The following is a 16790-nucleotide window of genomic DNA, read 5'->3' as shown; positions in this document are numbered from 1 at the left end:
TTGAATTCATATAAACACAGATAAATTGTACTTTTTGTATTTATTAATATAAATAATTTGAATTCATATAAACACAGATAAATTGTACTTTTTGTATTTATGTAACTGAGTTTATTCTATATAAATAAATAAGGGTTAACCTACTGAGAAATACTGTATTCTAAGCAGAGTTGGGCAACTATGAAACTAATAGCTAAAATTGCCATGGATACAATATTTATTTATCAATGGTTCATTCATGAATAAGGGTCGTATCCATGGCAACTTTAGCTATTAGTTTAAACTATAGCTAATTTTTGCCCATCTTTGATTCTAAGTAATGACAAAAAATCATTTTACTCAGTTAGTTAGTAAGGACAACTGGCCATAAACTTTGGCAATTTCGGCAACATAACAGTAGTTCTAAACCAACTCCTTTCATATGAAATAAAGATAATGAGAAGAAGAAATTTAACATGAAGAGCATAGGTGGTATGTACCTTTCCCTACCATAACCAGTATTGCCGAGAGGCAATGAGGGACAGAAATAAATTAATAGATAGCAGTAAATAGAAAAAATCTCTTATTTACAAAATAATCACTTGTACCCCTTTGCTTCTCACGCACTCAAATTAAACCACCAACTTAATAATAAAAAAATTTAAAAAGTATTTTAAAAAAAAATTACTGCTCCTCCCTAGACATACGCCTAATTATTGCCTCGATATATTCCAGTACACTGAAAACACACTTAAACTATATTTTAAAAATTTTCTGGAGATGCCGGGTTTCTATTTACCTCATCTCATAACAAAAGAGATGATAAAAAAGAAAGTTTATTGGTACCGGAAGTTGCATGAATTTGGGGAATGTTATGGAGTTAATTTCGATACTTCAAATGTTGCCAATCTACACAGAAGATTGACCACAGTCAGACATTTCATGAAGGAATCTGAGGAACAAAGTAATCTTGAAAAATGTCTCAGATCTAGTTTTTCTGTGTATGCAGGCTTAGGTGTAATAGAAACAGAAACACCACATTTAAATGATAATTTTGATTTGGTATCAATGTTGATTTTCCAGGGTAGAGTGGCATTGCTCAATTTAAGTGAAAACCGTGGATGCATGATAGTGTCAGTAACTGCTCAGTCTGTCACCCTGAAGAAAAAGAAGATATCTTTCACTTCATGGGAATTTGCCACAAGTATAATGAAATTACAATAAAATATTTTGGGAAACAGGAGAACTCTTAGCAATTATGTATGACGGACTACACTGGAAAAAGCTCAGTTGGTGAACCTGTGAGGAACAAATGCCATACCACAATTTGGTATTATTGTTTTGTTACTTTAAAAATAATAATGTATTGTTGTTTTAAATTATTAAAATCATTTTTTTTAAAGCATATAACTTTTTTTTTTTAATTTTTGTTATTTATGTTAGTATGTTAAAATTGCACACAGATTTCTTTTTCTTCAGCTTCCCTCTTTAGTGCCTCTCAGCGTAGGGGACTATTCAGCCAGGAATTCTATTCTTCCCTACTTCTAGCTAGGTTCCTCGCCTGTCGGAGGTCCTTCACCCAACAGTCGCTCAATATAGTCGAGATATGACATCCTAGGGCAGCCCCTAGGTCTTCTGCCATCTGAGACATGTTCTATGGTTTTTAGTGGACCTCTGTGGTCGTCCATCCTGATAACATAGCTGACGAGTTTCCTGGAGCTCTTTCAGTGGGGCTATCTACAGTTCCTGATGAATCCTTTCATTGTGAACTCTGTCTCTCATTGTTTTTCCAATGGTTCTTCGCATAAATTTCATTTTGGCAGTGGTGATTCTACTCTCCTGTCGGTCTATTAATATCTAACTCTTCCCTCCATACAAAAGTATGGGTAGATATACTGTCGAAGATGTGTAGCTTGACATCTTAGCCTATTTCTCTTTTCCCTACCACAATGTTACATATCTGGTAGTAAACTGCATTTGCCTAATTAATCCTGTTAGATATTTCTGTGTTTGCCTTTCCAGATCCGTCTATCACTGTACTGAGGTATGTGAAGTTTGTCACCATTACAGCATATGTAGATATCTTCCAACTTGTAGGATCTTCCTTTTGTTGGTGTTTCTAAGCATCTCTTTCACACAGACTTTAACAGACAGACATTTTTCCATTGTCTATGTGTTTTTAGTTATTTAAATATCCATTTTTCGTATTGTTTTGTAAATATACACATTAAAAACAAAAAAGTTGTACATAAAATTATCTAAAAAAAAATGCTACAAATTTAAATACTAAACCAAGTTTCATCAAAGTTAAGTGATTCATTTAAATAATGTTGAAAATCTCCCATCCCTACTACTAAGGTGCACGATTGGGCAAAAATTAGCTATAGTTGAAACTAATAGCTAAAGTTGCCATGGATACAACCCTCATTCATGAATGAACCATTGATAAATAAATATCGTATCCATGGCAATTTTAGCTATTAGTTTCAACTAATGCTGAGTTTTGCCCATCTCTGCTAAGGTGAGACGCTTCACCTCAAAAGTATATACAACTCCTCTTACCACTAATGGGCCTAAAAGAGATGAGTACCAAGTTTAATAACAAACAGCTTAGTCATTCGATATTGGAGCTAAATATCTCCAAATAAAATGAGAACTGTTTTAACTCTAAATTGGTTAATTTATTGCAAAATTATTTTTATTCCAAATAAAATAAAGATTCACCAAATGAATTCTTCGAACTTCTGGAATGCTTCTGTGTCCCTCCATTATCTGAAATATTTTAAACAAATTATTCTAAAGATAATACTTAATATTTTGATACAGGTTTGGTTAACGTTAACTAAACCCTAAATTATATGTTTATACCTTTTTTTGTTCTAACTTACATAACAGTGGTACTCAATTTTTTTTCATGGGCCACAAACTCGTGTTAGTCATAGCGTCGAGGATTGCAAAAAAAAAAATAAATTTGGTCATGATTTCTTAGGTTTTCACAATTGTTACAAATTGAATTAAACAACTTTGAACGGATTCATCGCATATAAAATTTAAAATTTTTTTATGTCATTTCAAGTATGTTGCAGTGTCAGTGGTCACAAGTAGTAGTTTAATTCAAATTATTTATTAATAAAAAACAAATTAAAAATTAATAAACTATTTACTGTTATGAAAAACATTTGAATCAGGTCCATTTATTGACCTGGTTTAGTATAAACTCTATTTATTGACCTGAAAATAATTTTAAAATACATAAATTTAAATATTATAGTTGAATATAGGTTAAAATTTATATATTCAAATTTACTGCCCAACATTCTTTCTCGGTACATAAACAATAGTAGAAAATCAGTCTTGCTCGCTCGATACGGAACCAAAACGCCCAATACAAAATATTGCTAATCAAAACACTTGATTTGCCGTATTTCTGAAAATATTAAAATGACGTGTTGCCTTGAGACAATCAGATGTCTACTGTAAATTAAAAAATAAATGAATAAATTGCTATATATTAAGGCACATTACCGTATCAACAATCACACTGCGGCGCAGCAGTGTTATGTAGGACCTATTTACTCAGAGCACTCTTAATTTTTCTAATGGCCATGAAATTCAAAATGGTTTAAAATAAAGTAACACCAGATGGGCCAACCGCAAAAAACCAGCAAGCCACAGGCTGAGTATAACTGGTATAGAGAATAATGAATAAAATAATGCAAAATTTTCATCATAGAAATTTATTATATCAAATGTAAGTTTTACGAAAATATGTCTTTATATATTCTGTGACCACTTAAGGTGAAGTGGAAGAAGAAATAAAATGAAGGTACAGTTTGTTTTAATGATTCCCTATTTTATTGATCAAACCTAAAATGTTGATTTTAAGTATAAAAATAAATGATTAATTAATATTTAACCTTCATAAATATTTTGGGGTTCCATAATGATCCCACTAGCTCTTTTTCTAGTGAAAACTTCTTCAACTACATGAGTAAGTTTACAAGGACACCACATTATACAGTGTCTTTTTTCCAAATAAAAGTCCCTAGGGGACCTCCACGTCTCCATATAGGGTTTCCACAGAATAATTTAGATTTGGTCGTAACTGTTTGTGCTGAGAAAACATTTCCTAAAAGTATCTACCTAATACGTGAATCATACTAACCAGAGGGCACTTGTTGAAACGGAAAATTACAACTTTAAGATACTGGGAAAAAGCAGGATTGGGTTCCTGTGAATAAAACTGAAATATATGTCTACATAGGCCCCTCTCTCCTGTGGTGTTTCTTAAGGTTCCACTCTACCTCCTACTCTGTTTGCTATTTACATTAATGACCTTTCCCTCCAGATTCATCACTCCCAATACCACGTCTATCCAGATGATTTCCAAATATACCGGTCCTTCCTGCCTTCTGACTTTTTATCAGCCACAGAAAAACTTCAAGAAGATTTGGTTGGGATTTGTAAATGGGCGAGAGGTAACAAGTTGAAGCTGAATGAGGAAAAGACGAAGGCAATCTTAATAGGCTCCAATCACCTCCTTGAAAGTGTTCCTAATATTCCAACTCTGTTCCTACATGATAGTCCCATCAAATTTTACTCCATCATCAAAAATCTGGGAATAACCTTTGATTAAACACTTTCCTGGAAAAACCATGTATCCAATATCTCCTGCCATACCTTTTCCACTTTAAAAGATCTAAATTACCTCCACCATCTATTTTCATTTGAAACCCGTAGGCTTCTAGTCACTTCTCTAATATTTCCCCACTTTGTCTATTGCTGTATGGTATATGGGGGCATCTCTGGGGATCTCAAGGCAAAATTAAAATGTCTGATCAATTGCTGTGTACGATTCATCTTTAGGATCCCAAGGGACACCTCTGTTTTCCAGTTTTATGCAGAGTTGAAGTGGCTTTATCCTTCCTACTGTCGTAAGTATTTCCTGGCATCCTTCATCTTCCAAGTCATCCAATCCCACCATCCTTCATACATCTCTGAGCTTCTTCAATTCAAATCCTTTGGTAGTTGTCTTCAGATTTATAAACAAGGGCCCACCAAACTGCTGCTTTCGATAGATCATTCATTATCCGATCCTTATCCCTATGAAACTCCATCCCTTCCAACATCTGTCACTTCAATACCCTAACCTTACTTCCTATCTTTAAATCCCACCTGTTCAATCACTTCTTATCCATTTGGACCCCATGAAATTGTAAATAGATATAATTGTAAATATGTATATAAATTATTACATCGTTTTTAATTATTTTTACATCATTTTTTTTTTTTTATTTATTGTCCTACTGATTAAAGTTAGAAAGTAACTTATAATTATTTTATTGTTTTTTATACCGACTATTTATAATTCTTTGTATTTTTGTTTAAGTATCTCTGAGGCTCCTCAGCCCACATCTGTCTATCTCTGTATTATTCTAAAGGGACTCGCCCCATAATAAATAAAGTATCACTATTATTATTATTATTATTATTATTATTATTATTATTATTATTATTATTATTATTATTATTATTATTATTATTATATGGAGTGGAGTCATTAAAAGCAACTGAGGACCTGCTACTAAGATTTGGTGTTCACATTATCTTTTTCAGAGGCTTAAATTTGGAGCAACCATGTCCGGAACATAGTTTTTCCCATATTTCAGCAAATTACAGATATGACGACATGTACTCTAGACAAGAAAGAATGGAAACGGATAAATTAACTCTTATTCAAAAAGTGACTGATACATTCACCACGAATGGAAACTAGATTACTTACAAAAATGTTTGTAAGCAGAAGCTGACTCTAAGCAAAATATTAGTTGAACCAGAAATAATGAGAAGATTAAATGACCTATAATTTCAAAGGACTTGGTCTAAAAATAGTCTAGAAATGATGGAGAATGTCTTGGAAACCATTGAGGATAAGAATTATCCTGGTGAGGAGATTGATGTGAAAGAAGCAGAAAACTCAGAACCAGATAAAACCTTATTAACAAGAATGGAATAATAAAATTCGTCTTTTATTCTGTCTAAATCTTCTGAAAATCATCTCCTGACAACAATCTACAAGTATTAAAAGTAGTCTTAGTAGGTGGATTGTATCTCCTACATTATCAAGTAGCTTAGAAATAAATATGATCGTATCCACTTTGCAGCATAGTGGTATTAGCATATCACTTGAATTTGCTGCACTACATGTGTTTATTATCATGAATTAAAGCTGAACAACTGATAATTTCACTTTCAATATTTACTTAATGTAATGTAGTTAATCTTGTAATATTGATACAATATTTCTAAATGAAACATTCTCCTATTCATTTTCTGATGCTTCATCTTCAGAATAAATGTCGTTTTGAGAAATTTGTAGCCAATACAGTAAGAAACTCTCTAGTTTGCAGTGGTGCAAAGAAAATGAGAGAAGAGCACCATTTTTCTTCTGTGGAATTCACAAAATTATCTTATTTATCGAATTATCCTGAATTCAATTACCATAAGAGAGTAACTCAGAGAAGTGGCTCCCTAACTAGGGACGAGTGCCAGGAAGAGAGGAAGATAAGAAGAGGAGGATGCCGCCTTCATCCACATAAATGTGGCACTAAGTGAGTGCTCTATATTTTTCATTTCTAATCCACATCTTAAAACACTATTTTAATACCATCTTCGCTGGCCCCACTTCAAAATTATAAACCTAACCTAATCCATCTACGGATTTACATAACTTCTAATTATATCATAGAGTTTAGTATTGGTTTTTCTCATGTTTAATGTCCACAACCCTAAAACTTGTTTGACGGAATTATTCTCTTTCACCTTAAATTCCTTCAATTAAATTACATTCCACTCACTCAATAACCCAACCAGCATATTTTAAAGTTAGAAGGCACTGTTTAGCACTTCATATACTTCTGTAAAACCCATAAGAAGAAAGTTCATAGAGCTTCATAATAAACAGATCAGCTGTTTGATATTGATTCCAAAAAACAAGAGATTTTCTTGAGATTTGTCCTAAATAGATTAAATTATTACTACATTATATTTATTACAAATAAAATAAAAATTTACCCAATGAATTCTTCGAATTTCTGGGATATTTCTTTATCATTTCACTATCTGAAATATTTAAAACAAATTATTATAAATATTCTGAAACATCACTGATTGACCGTATGTAATAATAAAAGGAAGGGAGCGGTCAAATAAAAACCAAATAATGATTAAACTATTTATATTGAGCCAACGTTTCGCCCCACCTTGCAGGGCTTCATCAGGGCTAAAAAGACACAAACACTTAAATAATATAAATATAAATAAACAAATGAAATGAAAAATTAAAAAGGTTTACAATGAAACGTAAAAATTAAATAAGAATAGTAAAAGGTTATAGACAATTAATGAAAATGGAAATAATAAATTAATTAACAGATAAAAAAAAAGAAATATAAAATAAAGCACAAACTAAGAAATAGAAAAAGGGGAATAATAATAGAATAAAGAAAAAAATGAAGATAATGAACAAGACAGAAAACGTGAAAACTGTTTTGACGGGATGTTATAGATTAGTGAGGATTGACAGTTAAAGTACATTACATTTGAAAATAATTTTAAAGCAAATAGTATAGAAAACTAAAGAAATGTAATAGACGAGACAGAAGAATTGGTGATGGCAGCGCATGCGCAAGGAAGGCGCCAAAGAATCAACAAAGGAGGATCGTTAGTATATAGAGCTTGGTTAGTTTGGTTATAACTAAGTTAGAATATATTTGTAAAACAGATAAAATTTAATTAATTGAAATTATTGTAACTGCCTGTTCTGATTGTCTAGCAAACACACGCCCTGAGATTAAGAGTCTTTTTATATTATACAAGTTAAATATAATTCTATTATCCATTTGATATTAGTGTTTTTAATTTGAACCCAAAGTTATTTCTTTCATATTTGAAAAAAGTTTAAAAACTATTCAGATTCTTTTTATTTTTATTTTTAATATTTTTAAAATTATTACAATATATTACATATAGGCAAACATTAAATGATAATATACATAATAGGGGGGAAGAAATTATATATTAAAAAAAAAATTGATACAATAAATATAATATGATGAAGAAAAGACGATATAAAAAATAAATATGGGTACAGAGGTGTCTAAATTATATAATTGAAACATTAATAATAAAGTAATTAATGTAAGCATACTTAAGTTGGAAGTAACATAAGAATATAAATAAAATTATAAATTAAGAAACGTTGGTGGCTCAATATAAATAGTTTAATCACTACTTGAGTTTAATCATATCGGAAGAAGATAGTTGGCCGTACGAATTAGTTTGAAGGAAGATAGTCCGGGTGCCGGTCAATAAAGGTTTCAAAATAGTAACAAAAAAATATTTATTATTACTATTTTGAAACCTTATTGACCCCCACCCGGACTATCTTCCTTCAATCTACTTGAGTTTAAATTTGACTGTACCTGGACCATCTTCTTTTTTTTATTCTAAATAAAATACTTTATTTATTTTACCTTATAATTTAATTAAAATAAATTATATCCATAAAGCCCTAACACTCTTTATTAATAACTTCAAATGTCCGTTTTTGCCAACCTGACCATCATCAAGGACAATCGTAACTCTAACTTCACAGTCTCACATGGACAATTAAAAAAATGCAGGCTATTATACCCAGGTCCAATAAAATATAATTAAAATTATAATTTTATAAGTCCTTTTTTTATTTTAATTGAAAATAATCTTAATTATCAATCACTAAACCATTAATTATGCAGTGTGAAGAGAATGATAAAATTAGCCTTGCATAAGATTAAGAAGATGCATACATAATACTCAAAGTTTTTACAAACTTGGTTTTTTTAACTTTAAAACTCTCTTACTTAACTGAAGCCCAAGTTTTCATAGCATTCGATCTATAAATTTATCTGTCCTTCCATCCCTCTGAGATGCTTGAGGCCATCCAAAAGATTAAAAAATATATTGATAGTATTAATGCATGGGCATTAAACAATGATTTGAACTTGAATGCTGAAAAAAAACAAGTCCATTCTTATTGGTTCCAAGCACCTCCTTTATTCCCTCCCTTACTCTTCCTCAACTCAAAAACCTTGGAGCACCTTCGACCAATACCTCTCCTGTAATAATCTTATTTTTCAAATCACATGCAAATCCAAAACTTTACTCAAACAATTCCTAAGATTCCATGATTCCATTCCTCAGAATACCCGTCAACTCCTAGGATCCTCTCACGTTTTTCCCCACTTCAACTACGGTTCCCTGATCTATTGACGGCTCTTTGCAGGTCTAGAATTGAGACTGTAGAGACTCATGAATTGCTTCGTAAAATTTATCTTAGGGTTTCCCAGGGACTCTCATGTCTCCCGTTAGTGTACCGAGTTGATGTGGCTCTATCCAACCTCCCAAAGGCAATACCTCCTTGGTGTTTTCCTATTCCAAGTTTTTAAAATCAAAACCTCCTTCTGTAATTCCTTTCCCATCTTTCATTCATTTCTATTCGCCAATCCTCATCCATTCTCTCCTTCAAACAACAACTACTCCTTCACTTATTACATAAACAAAACCTTCGCATCACTGTAAACAATATAAATAGGCACATATTGATTACCATTATAAATAGTAGTTAAACTAAGATCTCAATATAATTTCATTTTGCTTACTGAAAACTTTTTCATGTTTGCCAGACAAATAATCATAATGTGCGAATCATGTATGTATTCTTAGGAGACATATGTCCCAAAATAAATTTTTTTTTTTCATTTCATTCAGTGAAACTATAGAAATAAACAGACAGCTTTCTTTTCTGACATTTTTTTTACTAAATCATCCATTTAAAACAAACATTCTTAACAGTATCCCCCTACAATTGTAAATATGTATAGTAGCAGACATTATACCTTTTCATTTATTGTTTTTAGTTTAATTTTACTTGATTTTCTTCTTTTTATGTACAATCAAAAGTTAATCACCTTATGTTTTATGATTTTATGATAATTACAGGATTAAACAGACACATGTTTAACCCCAAGCTAACAGAGTAACCCCTTGTGTAGATTCTGCAATGCTGAGGATGAGACAGAATACCACATAATATGCTGGTGTGACCGATTTTCAGGGCTGAGGTTTGCACTGTTTGGGGTGGATCCCAAGTAGTACGAGCTGATCAATCCCTTAAGTCTATTAAGATACTTGGAATCTGCAAAACTTAAGCTCTAATGAGCCTACCGCAGTGTTGTAATGTTGATTACAGCATTGGCATGATTTTTAGTGTTATTGGTCGCAGTGCTTCTGTGCCAATTTAAAAAAAAAAGCTCTAAAGCTTAATTTTGATGCCTATAATATTATTCTAAAGGGATCAATCCCAGAATAAATAAATAATATTATTATTATAACGTCTATAAGTAAAAAAGAATTAACCTCAAATATTTTAAACTGGTAGCTCTCTTTATTATATAATATATAATTTTAAAAGCAGTTTTAAATTATTTATTTTCAATAAACCTATTACTGTTAGATTTTATATTTATATTTTAACTTCTAAAGAGCTTGTACACATATATTAAAAAATGAATACTACCCACCTTGTGATGAACACGCTACATCCCTTACAGGTATCTGATCCTTATCGAAATAGCCAGGAGTAGTAGTAATAAAGAAGTAATTTTCTTTTCTACAATGAGCTGATGAATCGTCACTGAATGCTTCCTCTGAAAGCTTGTTGCCTTTAAAAAATTTAAAAGTATCTATAGATTATCATGTTGCATCCAAAATCGAATTAATATACTATTACGAGATAATATTAATGATAGGCAGTAGATAATCTAGATTGTATGACATCACTAAAGTTTGTATAGAGGCAGCCCTAGACTTTTGCACAATTCCCTATTCGCACATTTTTAAAGATTCAACTGTTTAGTCCTCTGCGATTGGATGTCCCTCTCATGGAACATCCGATCATAGAGGATTACAATGTTGTTCGGATCAAGAGAACAAAACAGTTTCAGTCTTGCATTAGGGTGTGCGTCAACATGTGTGTTATGATCATTTATTTGTTTAAGTTTAAATATTTTGCCCTAATAAATTGATAAATATGAGTCAAAAACAGAAAAAGTACAGTGTTGATACCAAAAAAAGAAATTAAGGCCTCATAAACTTCATACGATCGAGAAAAACATTCTGAAAACAGTGATTCTTTTGCTTCAATCGGACAATTATACGGTTTTAATAGATTTACGATATGTTCAATTTTGAAAAATGAGTAAAATTAAGGAATACATTCAAAATTGTGGAAATATATCTTATTTTCAAAGATGGTTTCCAAAAGACATGGGATAGGGATGGATGAAACGGAAAGATCTTTTCCATCATGGATTGATGATCAACATCAAAATAATAAACAATTTCAGGAACCAATTATGTGGGCCTACTGTATAAGGACCTGATATCTGAGCGGACTGGTATGAGGGAAAAGGTTGTGGGTTTGATTCCCACCTGGATCAGTCAATATTTATTTTCCAGCGGCCCCAAGATATGAATCTAGACATTCCCAATCTGGGACTTTATAGGTCCACAATGGAGGACCTAGGAAAAATAAAAAAAAAGAAGGCTGTGGGATTTAGTTGTAGAAGATGTGTCTGTCATCCTTTCTTATTTCAATATTAATAAACTAATAAAAATAATATAACAGAGATAATTAATATAAATGAAAAGCTATAGTCGAAAGGAGAATTCTGGGAACAAGTAAATGGCTAATACAATATTATTATATAAATTTAATAGTGTCGTAGTGGCAAGATTGTTAATATCTTCAAAGGCAATAGTTGCCATTAGCAAAGAGACTGTTTGAAATAGGTTTGCTACTGCCAAAATTAATATCAACATTTTTATTTCACCAGTATATTTCTTTTAAACCTATTTTTATTTATAACTCATTACATGTTTCATTATTTTGCACTAGTTTTAGTGGCAAACTCATTTGAAAACTAACCATAGGATTAAATAATTAATTAGGTGTGTTTTTTGTATGTCTAGAAAAACTTAATATTTCTGTTCATAATTTAAATTAATTAAATAAAATGATAATTTAGAGGCAAGTGGGTTACAGTAGTTAATAGAAGTTTTGTGCCGGGAAATGCGGTTCTTAAGTTGATTCTTAGTTTCGCTGATTTAGAAGGAATGGCAACATGAGGTAGAACAAGGTATCCAGTAAATTACATTGGAATGGTGTAAAAAAGGAATAGGGTCTTTTAATTTGGAAAAAAGATAGGAAATTTTGTTGTGAGACTTCAAGTGAAGATGTAGGGTGAATAGTGGATCTTAAGGATTTTTTAACATTGTCAGAAAGAATGGGGATATATGGAAGGGACCTGTACTGAATAAGAGGTGGAGTGGGTTGAAAAGAGTTGAGAACAGGAGCAACTGGAGTAACACAGTTAATGTAAGAATAGAGTAGTTTGTTTGTCACTTTATGAGGGAAATTGTTGTTGAATGGGATCTGTTTAATACGTTGTATGTTAGTCTGGTGATATTGAGGGTCAGAAAGAGAAAAGGATCGGTGAATAGGATTCTTAGCAACGTTGATAATTTGGTGATAAGGGTGTTGAGAAAAATAGTTGAGGAGTCTGCCAGAATAGGTGGGTTTGGTATACCAATCAGTGGTAGAAGCCCTGCAACGTGGGGCGAAACGTTGGCTCAAATAAAGATATTACTATTTGAGTTTAATTTGACTGCACCCGGACCACATTCCATTTATTAATACACACGGTCAATCAGCAATCTTCCAGTATTTTTTATTTCATTTCATTTTCAACATCAATTCGTTGGGATCTAGTATTTAATGAATTGATAGATGAATATAGAATGAGGACATCAAGGATTTAGGTAGGTTTTCTTATTTAAAAAATTGGAAAAGAAAACAACAAATCAGAAAGTAGGATAAAGCCACTTCAACTCCTCATGTGAACAGGAAACAAGAAAGTCCCAGGGAAATCCGAAAATAAATTTTATGAAGCAATCTATGAATCTCTTCGTTTTCATCTTTAGCCCTTTGTGGACCAAGCAACCGTAGTTAAAGAGGGGAAAGACGAGAGAGGGTACTAGGAGTATTCTGAGGAATGGAATCTTAGTAATTCTTTAAGTACAGTTATAGATGTACTTGTGAATACATCATGTGATAAAATAAAGAATGATGGAGATAGATTATTTTTGAATGCATATTAGTGAAAAAATAAACAAATCAGCGAAACAATATTTTTATTTTAACAATAAAGTAGTATCAAGTCAGCAATTGTAAAATTTCAAATTGATCCAACAATAAGTTTGAATCACTCGATTTGAGGATGTGAGCAATTTAATTATGGTTTATACCAAAAGAAACCAGACTCTCAGGAATGAAATAAAATAAAATATTTCGCATGATAAGGAACACTAAGAGTGTAATTATTATTGTTGTGGCCAACATATGATCGGTAATCGACTATGTGACAGATGATATAAAAAACAAAACTAATCCGCTCCCTGTTGTTTTTTATACTGCAAACCGACAGACAACTTCTTAACGTCTCACTGCACACACGTATCGTCTCCTTTATCTACTCACTACGCACTCGTAGTTACCAGCATTCTGGCCATCTTCGCCAGCTGAATCATCTTAGCCATGGCGGGCGGACTTCAACTCATCCTCCAAGAGGACAAGGCGGGCGGACGTACATCCCTTTTGTCGATCTACTTCCAAGAGAATGTCCATTCAGAACAACCACAACCGGGCCCCACCAATCACCGGTGATTTTTTTTTAAGACTTTTTCTCTAGTTTGTATATATTTTTTGTTCAATTAATTTTATTTTGTAATATTATTAAGCTTTCTTTTTTTTCCTAGTTTGTATATTTTTTATTTCTTTTGTTATGTTTACTTATTTAAAAATAAAAAATAACAAAATTCGACCATTTCTTTTCTTTTCACGGTTGGGCTAGTAAAGGTTCCTTTTGAACCCCTACCCGCCGTAACAATTATTGATTGGAAATATAGCTAATTCCTGAAGCCAGAGTTGGGCAAAAATTAGTTGTGGCTGAATAACAATAGCTGAAACAAATAGCTAATATTGCCCTAGATACGATATTTATTAATCAATGGTTCATTTATGAATAAGGGTCGTCTCCATGGCAATATTAGCTATTAGTTTCAACTATAGCAAATTTTGGCTCATCTATGGCTGTAGCTAGTAACACACTGGCCGATTTGCCGAAAAATTGAATAGATTCTAAATGTTAAATATCTTCAGAGATTCAGAACCAAAACAAGAAGAAAGAAGTGTCTAGACAAGAAACAGCAAAACCCAGCAACAAAAAATTCTCCTTTCCCTGCGTTTGACAAACCATTTTTTACTTGAGCTGACTTTCATTGCAACTCCATTCCCTCTAACATACATCACGTACCAACCCTTCCGTCATTTAAAACCCTTCTGTTAACAACCTTTTGCTTCTCAAACGGATACCAACATTATAATAGTATAGATAATATAAATATTAAACACTATCATTTAGTAACTGTAAATATTGTAACTATCTTTTTGTTTTGTTTTTATGTATTTAGTCATTTAGTTTTTTTTTTCTGTATCTAAAATTATTTATTGGAGAAGTTTGTCGGGGGGTCCAGTCAGCAAAGAACAACATAAATAAACCAAACTATATTTATTTATTTTATGCCGACGTTTCGACCTGAGTTTCAGATCTTCATCAGGGCAATAGAATAAAAGAGATAACAACAACATTTAGAGAAACATACGATTGAAAAGGAATAGTATACAAACAAATTTAGAATTATACAAAATATTGAATTGAATCATAAATGATAAAAAATTGATAACTGATAATTGAATAGTAAAAAATTGTAATTGATTGATAATCGTGGAATTAGATGGTAGTAGATTGAAAACAGGGAAAGATGAAATATAATATCATGTAGGTAAGAAGATATGTATAATATAAGATATGCAAGTAGTATCTAAAAAACTGAAAAAATAAATAAATAAATTGAATCTACAAATTGAACACTATGACAAACAATGAAAAATAGTGAGTGGCTTATATCTGAATTACAGTGTGAGTTGTTACATTGTTACATACGTTTTTAATATTTTAAAATATTAAATATTAAATTAAATAATAAAAAATATTTTTAAAAACAATGTAATTCAATGTACCAACAACAACGTATGTAACAATGTAACAACTCACACTGTAATTCAGATATAAGCCACTCACTATTTTTCATTGTCTGTCATAGTGTTCAATTTGTAGATTCAATTTATTTTTTTTTTTTTTTCAGTTTTTTAGACACTACTTGCATATCTTATATTATACATATCTTCTTACCTACATGATATTTCATCTTTCACTGTTTTCAATCTACTACCATCTAATTCCACGATTATCAATCAATTAAAATTTTTTGTACGATTCAATTATGAGTAATCAATTTTATATCATTTATGATTCAATTCAATACTTTGTTATAATTCTAAATTTGTTTGTATACTATTCCTTTTCAATCGTATTTTTCACTAAATGTTGTTGTTATCTCTTTTGTTCTATAGCCCTGATGAAGACCTGAAACTCAGGTCGAAACGTCAGCATAAAATAAATAAATTTGGTTTTTTTTATTTATGTTGTTCTTTGCTGACCGCACCCCCCAACAAACTTCTCTAATCATTAATTATTTATATGCAATTGTAATGTTGTGTTACAATTAAGTGCGGCCACACTGTTTTTGGCCAATATATTGTAATATTACAATTACCTTATAATTGTTACAGTAACCTTATAATTGCTAATGAGACCTTGTCCCAGAATAATAAACTATTTTTCATTTCATTTCAAACAAACCTGAATTTTGAGTTTCTATTTTTCAAACGTTTTAGATGCTATTTAACATTATATTATTTAATTTATAGTAACACTATCGCTGCATTGATAGAAAAGTGTCATAAATCTGACATCATCACCATTATGAGAGATAATTGACCTTGGATGACTTGTACGAGGAGAAGATGGTTGGGGGTGTGGTCAAAATGAAACACAAATAAGTTAATGTACTTATTATAATATTATTATAAGTTATATATATATTGTAATAATTAAAAAAACTTAATTAATAGTTATTTTACAAATACAATAAATTCCAGTTAGAAACAAAACTAACCAATTTCACATCTTTCCCTGATGATTCCTGCTATCTTCTTGTCGATGATGCTATATCCAACTCCTAACAATGTCTTACAGTCCTTCCTGCTTCTAGCCGAACAGACGTCTTCTCCCCAAACCAGCGAAATCAAGAGTCCTCGTTTCCTCTCTTCTATCTTCAATGTTCACTGGTCAATCCAAAAATAATCGATTGTAGTACAATCGCTCCGCTTTATTTGCTATGATTTACGATACAAACAGTCTATTGACAATTGTTATGTTCTTCTATTTCTTCTTTGATTATACTTTTTCTATAATTACTGTATAGAAACAACAAAAGTTGAAAAACTTCAATCCATCTCAACACAAACAATTCAACGAACACTTAGGAAGGACGCGCACCACCATCTTCTTTGTTTTGGACAGCGTATTTATTTTAAACAATGAAAACTGGTTAGCTTGCTTTTGATTTGATTTAAAATGACAAATGAGCAATACTGAAATGATATAAATAAAATAAAAACAACTAAAATCATTTATATATAAATATCAACTATTGATTAAAAAAGAGGATATTACAATAATATATAT

At 31.3% G+C, this 16790-nt stretch overlaps 1 protein-coding gene across 1 annotated transcript in view; it reads right to left on the bottom strand.

The window, feature by feature from the left end:
- LOC106692921 (uncharacterized) overlaps window positions 1-16790 on the bottom strand; it is a gene marked incomplete in the record, with an annotated part of 90744 nt that overhangs the window by 26321 nt on the left and 47633 nt on the right. The window contains 3 exon segments of the mRNA XM_067046800.1: window positions 2704-2751; window positions 7054-7101; window positions 10602-10742. Of these exon segments, the coding sequence (XP_066902901.1) occupies window positions 2704-2751; window positions 7054-7101; window positions 10602-10742 (237 nt within the window).

The sequence above is a fragment of the Halyomorpha halys genome, unplaced genomic scaffold (assembly GCF_000696795.3).
Source record: "Halyomorpha halys isolate HHAL.00 unplaced genomic scaffold, Hhal_1.1 Scaffold78.1, whole genome shotgun sequence".
NCBI classification, from domain to species: domain Eukaryota; kingdom Metazoa; phylum Arthropoda; class Insecta; order Hemiptera; family Pentatomidae; genus Halyomorpha; species Halyomorpha halys.
The sequence above is the reverse complement of the archived record's forward strand: the minus strand, read 5'-3'. Positions and strand labels throughout refer to the sequence as shown.